Genomic DNA, 12641 nt, shown 5'->3' on the forward strand with positions numbered 1-12641 from the left:
CACACTACAGTGTGTATTTATCATATACACAATACATTTAAAAATATTGTGGGCATGACCAATGGGACTGTAGTGCATAAAAAATACAGTAAGTTTTCTATAATAATTGAGCTTTATTTTTGTTAAGTATGTAAAGCATTTTATTTTACTATTTTCAAAAATTACTCTAGCATTTATATACTTAATTAAACAGAAAGTATCAGGCGGTAAAACTGTTTGGAAGAGTGGTTTAAAAAATCAATTAAAACTTAATGTTTCATACTTCCAATGAATTTCAACAATGAAAAAGAGTCAAAATTAAAGTTCTTTAATTTCGCTAACTAAAAAACGCTTATAACTTCTTTTCTAGTGGATTTAGTTTATTGGACCTTGAACGCAGTGACTATTTCATCGTTTCGAGTATTTTTTAAAGACCTTTCAACTGTATCAAATTCGAAAAAATTGGATCATGCATTCCTGTAGAAAGAGCCATTTAGGACGAAAATGCGTTTTTAATTAATATCTCCGTTAATTAGCCTCTGATTTTAAAAACTTTTATTGATGACACTAAAACTCAGCAAGAGCTAATTGAACAAAAAAAGAATGGAGAAATCGGTTCACAAACAGAGAAGAAAATGGTACCGAGAGAAATCGGCTTGCCTATTAATATATAAAGATAAATTAATGGTACCAGGATGGCAAAATTAAGTTGCAATATTGGCAATGTCTTACTTTTTAATCATTTTATAAAGTTTATAAGAAAAACAGGGAAAATACCACTGCTGATATTTATCTATAAACGAATTCTTCGGCAAATGTGCAATACTGATTAAATTATGAAAAAACTGACAAATGCTGACCAAGATGAAGAATACTGACTTGTCCTGACTTTCACTGACCAGCTTTACACCCTGCATGAGGCAAAAAGACCCAGCATTTTGAATGAAAATTAAGATTAAATAATTAACACTATTCAAAAAACCTTTAGAAGTAACTTTTTTTTTTTTTTTTTTTAATTGCTAGTACCGACTGTTATACTTACACAAAAATTAGAAATGAAATGTAGAAAGACATAAAATCTTCTACTCTACCTTTTTTTTTTTTTTTTTTCTTTTTCATTTTTAAAATTTAACATTAGATTGGACAATATCAGAGAAAATTGGCCAAAAATGCAGGTCCTAGGTAAAAATGGTGAATACTTGAAAAGTACTATTAGTACTGAAAACAATCTAATACTTCTGAAATATGATTTAGTTAGGAACAAATAGATAATATATTATTCAACAAAAAAAGAAAGGATATGCATTATTACAATATGTAAAATCTAAAAAACACTCACTTGAAACCAACTTAAACATTCATGCATCTCCAATGGAAGAACCCGATGAGCATTTGTTACATAATGACTAGCTCCTGGTTTTGCTAAATGGCTTGTTGGAAAAATGTGTATTGGACAATTCAATTGATATGCCTGTTGTATAACACCAGATTGTTGGTATGTTTCTGGAAAAGAAAAAATGATGCAAAAAATAAAAACAATTTTTTTTAACTGAAAATAAACTGGTTTTAAATTAACTCAAGTATAAGAAATTGATAATCATCCCAAGGAACAAAAAATGTACAGCTTTTTTATTTATTCATTTATTTATTTATTTTATTTGATTTTATTTATTATTTTTTGGGTAAATCTAGCAACAAAACTAGGCTGGTCCTAGACACTGGGACCTTCCGTATTCCCGATAGTGTTTATTTTTCAAGTGGCCAAGTTCCCAAAATGCTAATGTCAGGACAGAGTTATGCTACGGAACTTATCATCAACAGTAATAAAGGAACATAATTGGTATAATTTTTATTGTTGTACTTTCATGTTAGGTTTTTCTGGAATATTTTGTCATATTGCTAGGAGTGTTTCTAGGATTCCAGGATTCCTTTTGAAACTTTAAATTTTTCTAATCTGTATCTTTTGTGCTAATAAATGTTAATGATTCATCTAAAGTTGTTTCATACTTGGCTCAACCAAGACACATTTGTGAGGTCCAATAAGATTTAATTAATTTCCTCTAACATTAATTTAGCACACCAGCAAGAGTTCACAAGTAATGATGTTCTCAACTTGTAAGCAGAAGGTAAAATGTTAAGTATGAGCTGTAAATTACCGCCCCAAAGCCGGGGCTAAAAGGGTGGCTTTCAAGGCTGCGCTTTCCAGCAGATTCGCATGCGTCACTGCTGTTCGTAGCGAAAATCCTACTGCGCATGCGTGCACCATAGCGTCTGCTGCTATTTGACGCAGAGAGGCATGATTCATGCTTGTTTGGTTTGTCCTCTGCGCCATTGCTGATGAGTCAAACCAAGATGCAAATGAGTGAATTTATTGATGAAGAAAACTCATTGGTTTTAAAGGTTAAAAATTATGACTAACTGATTAATTGTCAGTAATAAATTAAAGTCAGTAATAGACATAATTAAAAAGGAGACCAGTTGGGAGCACTGCAATTTGCTATCCAGTAAAATATGGTATTTGGGTGCATCCCTAGTTTTAATCATACTTCTTATTTCTTTATTGAACTGATACAAATGTATATTACTTGAAATTATGAAGAAAAAAAAGGTTTTTACCTGAGGGTCAGACCGCAGGGATGCTTCGATAAATCGGCAGTACCGATTAATCGGCTACCTTGCCGATTACAAAACGGACAAAACACCAAACAGAAAAATATTTTTTTAAATATTAATTGATGTAAAAATAAAATCTGTACATTATTATCTTTTTTTACAAACTGATGGTTGAGGTAATATGTTTTTATTTTTTTTTTTTCTTTTGAACAAATATGTACACATATACAAAGTTGCATAATGTTTCATGAGTAAATGCTTTTCCCCTTCAGAATAGTGCTTTTAGATAACCTTATATTTTTTTTTATAATGAATAAAAAACTTGGGTTACTAAAAATTTTAAAATAAATTTAAATTGAAAAATGCTCCTAAATTTGACTGCTGACCACAAGCTGCCCTTTAATACTTTTAAATTTTCATGTTTAATTAACATTATGTGATTTTATTAACATTAATATGAAAATTGGCTAAAAGATATTGCATGAAATTTTGAAATTATCTTTGGAAAATTAGGAAAGAGCAGAAAAAAAATCGTCTCCCAAAAATAAACTGTTAATTATTTCAAAAGTCAAAAAAAAAAGTGATGGGGGAGTTGGTAGCATTAAAAATAATCACTATGATTATTAATTGGTCAGAGCCGATTAATCGGTTATCGGCCAATTTGCCTATCCGTGCATCCTTAGGTCAGAGCAAGTTTTTCAGTGAGGGAAATGTGTTTTTTATATATGTTGCAGTTGTAGGATATACTGGCAATCTCAGATGATATTTCATCACAAGGACAAAATTGAAGAATTCTGGAGTTAACCTAAAATATAGAGTTGCAACTAAAAAATAACTTTTGGGGAAAGGGGCATATTGAAAAAAAAATTTAATGGAGGGGGTCCAGAGATTCTCCCTCGGAAAAATTCAGAAACCTTTAGCTTTGAAAACACAATTTTAGAGAGTCTTTTGTGCTATGGGGAGGAAGGGGGCACAAGGTGCTCAGCGGAAATTTGTAGAAATTGAACCTATAAAAACGTGATTTACGAGTAAGGAATGGAGCTCAGGGACTCTCATCGATTCATTTTTTTTTTCGAAAACTAGGTCGAAATCAATTCCTTCTGCTATTTCCAATTTTTCTAAATTGAAGTTCCAAAAGCACAGTTGTAGACAAACTTTGAAGATATTACAGGAAGGGGGTTCTGGAGCTCTCTCTGAAAAGTTTAAGCCTTAAAAACTGAAGCAAGTTTATGAAAAGGCTTCCCAAACTGTGGTCGGTGGACAGGGCTGTTCGATTTTAGCCAGGCCAAAAAAGGCCGGCCGGCTTTTTTTGGTTTAAACCACTTTAAAAAAGTCAGCTTTTTTAAGAAAAATAATTCTTTTGGTTATTTTTATTATAATTTAATAAAATGAAAATTATCTTTGTATCCTTAATTCAATTACTACTGTATTAAATCATGAAACAAGAATAAAAAATTGGTAGTTGTGAAATAACGTCTTTCAGTACAAAAAAAAAACGTGCTCTATATTAAATGAATTAGTCTAGTTCAATAGAATTAATTGATTTTCAATAAATTTTAGTTAAATTTAAAAGATTACATGACAATGCTACTGTCATTCCAGTCATTTGGTTCAGACTTTACAAAACAATGCACTTATACCTTATCTTTTAATCACCAAAACCATTTCTTATTTTCTGAACAAAAGTGAAAAACATTTTTAGAAAAAATAGTTTCCTATATGAGAATATATAAAAAAAAACAACAATACTATACTGGTGAATGAATTTAAATTCTGCCGGAATGCTATAGATCTACAATTGTTAATAGGAACATAACATAAATAATTGCCTCTGCTAGAAACTGAGCAACTGATTACTGTAATAAGTCTTTTATTTTTTTTTACTTTGGGCAGTATAGTAGCGGGAGCTGGGAGTTTAAAATTTTCTGGGTTTTGGAAAAACTTGTTTAAGAGAAGAGGCATGTACTTGAAACAGGGCTGTATGATTTTAACCTGGAGAAAAAAAAAAGAAGACAGATTTTTTTGGTTTAAACCACTTATTATGTCATTTAGTTTTCGTTTTCACATTAAGGTGCTAACCTATAACAGCAGAAATCTAAAATATGATCTTTAATGAATTCAGAATTTACTTCTGTATTATAAATACATCAAGATTGATATTTAAAAAAAAAAAATGATAAGGCATGAAAAGGGTCAAATTATTGCATACAAGTGTTTTAAGGTTACATGGATGCTATTTTCAGTATTAAAAGACGTCAGATTAGGTATAGGATCATCCAACAAAAGTGTAAAGGTTCGTGAGAAATGATTTGCAGTTTTTTGTGTATATATATATATATATATATATATATATATACATATATATATATATATATAAATAAATATATATATATATATATATATATATATATATATATATATATATATATATATATATATATATATATATATATATAATTATTTTACTTTCAGCAAACGTTTGTCTTATTACTTAAATTGACATTTGTTAGCTTATTAAAAGGTATAGAGATCATTATTATGAAGAATATAGTACATGATTTATAAAAGCCAAAAAAGACCGGCTTTTTTAATAAAAACCGGCCGGCCTGGCATCTTTTAGAAAAGGCCGGCTTTTTTGCAGCCCTGTTGGTGGACCTCTTGGGGGTCCGTCGAACATTAGAAAGGGGTCTGATGCTAACTTCGGAAAAAAGTTTTAAAACATTAAATGATTAACAATGCTTCAATTTTGCACTTGAAAACAAGAGTTTTCACCATCGAAGTAATGAGTTGTCGTTTGAGCCCTATTCCCTGACATCTCAAGGTGCAATGTTGTAAGATCATGCATAGGTAGCCGAACCACGTAGTCTGTCGTCATGTGAATATGAATGTTTGATTGACATAATTTCAAACTGCACCTTGAAAATTACTGTTCAGGATACTTACATCGAAGGTGGGACAAGTCTGATTAAAAAGGAACTATCTTGGCAATTAGTTCGTTCAGAACCCACAAATTCTGAAAAAGTAATTTGTTTGCAGCCTACAAATTTTACTCCGCTCCTAAGATTTTACAATTTTTGCAGTATGTGTTTACCTTTATTTTTAGTTTTTGCTGGAAAACAAAAAAAAAAACTAATCTTTGTAATACCAAAGCCCGTTTTTTCAATAGCCAAAACTTGCCGATGCGAATCCGAATTTTCTACCTTTGCAGCCACCAAAACTAAATGACGAAGCTGTCTAAACGCTGAGCATAACATTCGACTCCAGCTATCAACAATTAAATCCAATATATTAAGAATGATCCAGTTAAAACAACTTCACTTTTCCCTTTAATTTGATGTACAATTTTAAGTTTTAATCATTTTGTTACCTATTGATTTCTGTCTATTCAACTTGATTTTTGTACTCCAGAATTTGTAAATAGAGTTAAACATTGTTAAACTACCCATCTTTTTTTTAAGTAGTGATATTTCACTTTAATTAGTAATAGTTAATTTAATTAAGTTCATTTATTCACTAACTAGAAGTATCTACACACTCTAATGATGGGGATTGGCACTGAACATTGGTACATGAAAGGGGTCTGCTGGCTACAAAGTTTGTGAAGCCCTGTTCTATGATATTAGAAAGAATGGTTCAGAGGTTGTACCTTAGAGATACTTAGTATTGAGTTATTCCATTTAAAAAACGAATTTTCGATAGTATTAAAGAAGGTGGTTCGGGAGCTCTAGCCTAAATATTTTCTGAAATTGAAGTCTGTATGAAAGAAGTGATAGCAAGATAATATTTAGTAACATTAGAGTTCGCAATTTTTCGAAATTGAAGCTCCAAAAACCCAATTTTAAGCGACGTTGTTAGGTACTCAGGGTCTTTTGCCTGGAAATTGAGCAAAATTTAAGATAATCTGCAATGATTTTAGCTGTAGGATTTCGAGACTCGGAAGAGTTGCATTTAGAAGACTTTCTTATTTTCAGACAATCTAGAGAAAAGAAATAAAAAGGAAGAGAAATAGGAAGGGGAAGGGGGAATTAGCTAATCAATAACCTGTAACTATTGAAAATTTCTAATTCAAAGATTTCTTTTTTAACGAAATTAAGATTTTTCCAAATGTTATTACTTTTGTATTATTAAAATCACTTTGTTTACTTAAGATGTATTTTTATTCTCTTCAATAATAAAGAACATTTTTTACAAACATTCAACTCAGAATTCTGGAGGGAAGGGCACAGGCTCTGTGCTTCCCCACTGTGGGCCCATTATTATTCTCTTAGTATTGGGATTAGAACCTTGTTTGGGCAATTTTCCGAGTGAGATTGAAGACATCTTGGAAACCACCCTTGCGCTGAGAGACGCATTTCTCCCGGTCGAATCAGACTATGACATCATTGACGCGAAGCACAGCAAGGAAAATGTAGTCTTGGAAACCAGAGTTTAAGGCAGAACTATAAGCATGAACTAACATCCTTGTGACTACATTCGCAGACTGCAATTTTGCCCTTGCTCTGGACTCGTTAGTCTAGATTAGTTAGTAAAAGTAGAGAAAAATATTTCTTTAAAATATTGCAGATAAACTATACAAGTAACAGAATTTACTTACTGGCATGTGGCATTATTGCGTAAGTTATGGAATGCTTTCCAATATCAGTCTTCGGATCAGGACACTTGGGGGATCGTAAAAGGGACAAAAACATTCTGTTTTCCCGCACAGAATGCCCATACTTATTTTTGTTTAAAATAGCAACACCCCAATCATATTCTGACAAATCAACCCACTTATGGGCACAGACCTGCAAAAAAATTGCATGAAATAACTTTTACAACTTTAGAAATTTTAACACATAAAGTGATTTTTACAACTTTATAAAATTAATGAAATCTAAAAAATTTAAAAAGGAAAAGAAAAAAAATATATTTATAAGACTAATGATAAATCATAGATGAATAAGCAAACATGAAGATTTCAAAAGAGTTAATCTGAGTAGAATAAAGAGGTGTTACTTCTATCATTAAAGAAAAATGTTACAAACCTTATTAAAATACAAATGATTTGATACACATTTCAAAAATACACTTTCAATATTTCATACAAAATTCTCTCCCTATTCACTCAAAATCTCATTCATAAAAATAAATAGAAAGAATATAATAAAAATGTTTCAAAGATTTTCAAATACAGAAAGAAAAAAAAAATAGGTTTTTTTTTTTTTTTTTTTTTTTTTTTTTTTTTTTTTTAAATAAATATGGGAACTGAGTCAATTTACCTCATATTTTGCCCAATCCCAAGAAGTATTTGCATGTGTAGGCCTTTGAATGCTACCAAACTGTATTTCATAAGTGGCATACTTGGAAAATACATTTACTGGAAATTCAACCTAAGAAGAATATTACTAAAAACTTAAAATACATTTTCAAATACTACTTCTTAAACATGTTTTAAAGAAAAAACTAAGATTGATAAAAGATCAATACTGCATATTTACTTGTTTGATAAATTAGGTTTTCCTTTAAAATTTTAATACAAAAGTCATATAAAAAGTCTGTCTGTGTTTACATTACATGTAAAACATGCCTCAAGAAAGCAGTTTATACTCTTCTCTCTACATAATAAATATTATTGATTTAGTATTAATTACAAAATTACACAATTTAATGGTCAGATCATAATACATTAATTGCTTATAAGGCCACTTTAGCCTGATTTCTTTAAATGATTTCATTGCCTGATAGATTCACTTCCAAGAATTTTCCGCGATATACGATCCTTAAAAAGCCTTTCAAAATTTCTTATTAATTTCAAAAATTTCAACTGGTTCAAATCGATTCAACTATTATAATTTAATAAACTGATGTTTTTGAACGTAGTAAAATTTTGAAAAGAATTAATGTATACATTCTTGTAAATACATCCTTATTTATCAATAAATATATATATATATGAATCGGTTATAAGGTCACTCCGCTTATAAGGTCAGTTTTGTGAAGTCCCGTGGAGTGACCTTATATCGAGGTCTGACTGTATACTCAAAATTATTAAAGGCCATGAAAGTACTTCATTCGCACCCAATGCTTCCCACTTCAATGTTGGCTTTTTTAATTGTTGGTGTTAAATGTGTACTATCAAAACATCAATGTTTTTATAGTGATGATTTCAAAATTAGAGAAGATGTTTCATTTTAAAGAACACCATTAAAAAGTAACTGATGGGGCTCAGAATAATTTTTCTTTCATGAAACGTAACAACTAAATACTTAAATAATAAATTATCAAACACTTGTTTCATTTTTCTTCATGTTACAAATGTAAGCACTTTAAATACTTGATATACTTTCTCATTGTTCAATCAAAAAAAAAAAGGTGTTTTACCCTATCAAAATAAAAAACATAAATTTGGACTTTTAAATTTCTATTTTTTAAATATTCAATATTTTTTTATTATTCAGAAAGTTAAAAAATTTTTATAACTGAATTGTTCCTGTTAATTTGTAGTAATATTTGAAAAGCAATAATTTAAATATTTGAATCATTTATCATCAAAATGCATTAAGTATTTTCCTAATTACAATTATTAATTTCTTTTAGTAATTCAAAACTTTTTGTTCAAATATAAGTTAATAGGTTTTGATCTTTTGAAGTTATTCAATTTCAAATAAAAATTTATAGTTGTTTTTTATTTTAGATCATCTATATGAATTGCTGAATATGTTCACAGGAGAATGCCTCAAAATTATTGCTGAAGGCTACTATGTATAACTTTTTTTTTTCAATCAAATCAATATTTCAAAGTATAAGTGTTATGAGAACTATGCATTATCATTTAGTGATATTTTAATATTAAACATCAATTGTGTCATTCATGTCACATCCCTAATCCCAATTGCAATAAGACAAAAATTAGAGCTCTATAGTATAAGCTTCTTTATGTTTTCAGTAATAATAATAATAATTTGAATTCTGAAATTTTGAATTCAAATTATGTTTTTCGCAATCACAAGTTGCGACAAGACTCTACTCATCGGTTATTAGAAACAGCTCCTGTCTCTCCAAGCTTGCCCCTCCTCTTGGGCGGTTACGTGTGTCTAGTTGTGTATGTGTAGGCTTGTGTGAGTGCGTAAACCTGTGTGTATGCAAGTTGGCATGTGCGTGTGAGTGTATGTGTATGAGCATGTGTGTGTGTAGGACATGGACGCCACGGACCAGGAGAAGCGGGTTCTGGGGGACATTGCTCAGGACTGGAGGAGCCGAGCCTGCAGAGGACGGTGTGGTTGAAAAAGGAGCCGGAACGTCAAGGACGGTCAAGTAAAAACAATTAGCAATCGTGATTGCTCAAAAAAAAAAAAAAAAAATTTAAACTTAAGAATTCTTTAAAAATTCTATACTAAAAAGTTTGATATCTAAATCCAGGGCCGAATTTAGTATCATGCCGCCCCTAGGCAGATTTGAAATCTGCTGCCCCCCCCCCTCCACTTACGTGATTTTTCCAAGGTCAGTTTAAATGCTGAAAAGCACTTTTTTTTCACACGCCAATTGTAATAGAGAAACTTTAAGACTCACAAAATATTATACTGTTAATAGCAAATTCACAAAACTTTCAAAATGCGAAATCACCTATAGCTTTATTTTTGTGAAAATATATATTTGTATGTATGTACTCTTTATATTTCTTATAGTCATGTAGTGCATAGTGCATGTGCCCCATGTTTTTCTTATAATTATTGCAAGTATTTTGATTGCGATTAAAAAATTGGCAATCACAAACTTTTCAGGAAATCTGTAAGGCATGTTGAATCTCTATCTGCACAAGGTTTAGAGAGATTTTTTTAATTTTTTTTTAGTTTGTTTCAAAAGCCTTCAATTTCATTCTAAAATTATTTAATACAATTACATTTGGAAATTTAACATTTGTGAGTATGAAGTTTTGTATTCGATTTCCTTAAGACAGACACAACAACATTTAAATTGACAAAAACAGAATTTAGTTAATTTTTTTGTAAACAAATAACTGAACAAAATTAAATGAGAAATAAAAAACACCGTAATTTCAAAATCATTTGGTTTACTTACTTTTTTTTTCACTATTCAAATACGTATATTAAATCAAATTGTGGGGTTTTAAAGCGTCACCTATAATATGTAAACAATACACATTAAAAATTAAAAAAATATTTTGATTCGTTCCATAAATAAATGGTTTTACAAACGAAGTAGGTTTTAACTAACTTACTGAGCAGAAGTAATAATCCCAAATTACTTTCCAATTCTTAAAACATTCAAGCAATGTTTCCTGATGAACACGTCTAAGGGCATAAGAAGAATAAAACGCTCTTTTTAAATGCAGAAGGAGATAATGGTCACTCAGCACTTCCATTGCTGCACATAGTCTTTTTAAGAGAAACCAGATGTTTTACCTGAGGCTCTCTTCTTGAAGTGCTTTGGAAGACCGTATCATGGGAAAGAAAGCTTTGGGAGGTATTGATCAAAGTGTATATTTTCTATATAAGGGATGTACTCCATCCCTGCCGCAAGCTAAAAATGAAACTGGTTACCTATTAAGGGAAGTCTGTCACACCGCATTTTCTGTGGTTACGACAATTACATTTAAGTCCGCTGACAAGTTAGGATCAGTTATGTCGCTGTTTTGGAGAAAAATTTAAAAAAAACTGATGTTTTATTTTCAAGAATAATAATTTAAAAAATGAGATTGAAGCAAAATTTGCCGCCTAGGCAGCTGCCTACTCTGCCTATTGGGAAATTGGGCAATGTCTACATCCATTACTCGAATTCTTTGTTCTCCTCCCTCCTTTTTTTTTACTTTCATTTTTTTCATGCAAGGAAAACATGTTTTGAAGAATGCTAAAATATGAAATTATGATTTTTTTTCATCGTTATTACCTTCAAGAACTTGTGATTTTCTTCCCAACAAATCGTAGTTTCAAATAATAAATAAGGATGTACAGCATCAATTGAGATTTTTTTGCTTCATTTCACTGTTTGTGCCTATTTTTGCTCTAAATAAAAGAGATGCTCGTAAAGGACCTTGTTCCACGATTTTCAATGGCTCCACAATCTGAAACATGTAAGGAATATGTAAACACAGTGACACAATTTATTATTAACGAATTCCGCTACAAAGCAGAATCAATAAACAAAATATATGTTTCCCACCAGGAAATTCTTAAACCCTTATGGAACATAAATGTTGGAAAATAACTAGAATTTTATCTGGTGTATCCAACAGGTTATAAAATCAGCTTCTAAAATCAAACTTTGATTTTAATCATTATACACAAGTTGTAAAACTCTTGCTTCTAGTAACTATTAATATGCAATAGCAAAGATAACATAGACCAAAATTATAAATACCAGATGAAACAACTATGGATAAAATCGATTAAAAATGATTTTAAAGAATGTCAAATAATATTAAAAACCAAATTAACTTCTCAGATAAAAAAGAAATATTGAACCAAAAAAAGGCTAAATACTTTCAACTAGTTATATTGTGAGGGCTGTTATATTTGTTCCCAAATATTTTAAGATTAAACTCCAGTTAAACACCGGAAAATGTAATTCTTTTTCTTCACAAATTATAAACATAAAAATACATTTGAAAGGGACACAGAACAATTTTTAACAAATTTCTGGTAAGATAGATTTTTGAGCTGTTTTAGAGTTAAAAAAAAACATGCTGATATCAGAACTGAGTTTTTTTCTATCACATCAGGTTTTCTCTCTACATCTTAGGTGAATGTGACCATTTTCTGTGGGAGAGCGCATATCACCGGAAGCACTATTGCTCTTCCATTAGCTAATACAAACATTTTAAATTAAAATCAAGTGTTTCCTTTCAACATCTTTGTGTATTAATAGGCAAGCTGTTTTCTTTCTGTACTGCTTTCTCCTCTGTTTATTAACTGATTTCCTTCATTCTTTTTTTGTTCAGTAGCTATTGACGAGTTTTAGTGTCATCAACAAAAATATTTGAAATTGAAAGCTAATTAACGGAGATATTAATTAAAAATGCATTTTCATGGTTTGAAAAGGTTTTTAAAAAA

The 12641-nt window shown here is 30.2% G+C and overlaps 1 protein-coding gene across 1 annotated transcript in view; it reads right to left on the minus strand.

Moving 5' to 3' along the window:
- Positions 1–12641, minus strand: part of LOC129216045 (alpha-mannosidase 2C1-like) — a 64823-nt gene that overhangs the window by 1619 nt on the left and 50563 nt on the right. The window contains 5 exon segments of the mRNA XM_054850224.1: positions 1319–1482; positions 7187–7376; positions 7851–7961; positions 11479–11559; positions 11561–11653. Coding sequence (XP_054706199.1) covers positions 1319–1482; positions 7187–7376; positions 7851–7961; positions 11479–11559; positions 11561–11653 — 639 coding nt within the window.

This window comes from Uloborus diversus, chromosome 1 (assembly GCF_026930045.1).
Source record: "Uloborus diversus isolate 005 chromosome 1, Udiv.v.3.1, whole genome shotgun sequence".
Lineage (NCBI taxonomy): Eukaryota > Metazoa > Arthropoda > Arachnida > Araneae > Uloboridae > Uloborus > Uloborus diversus.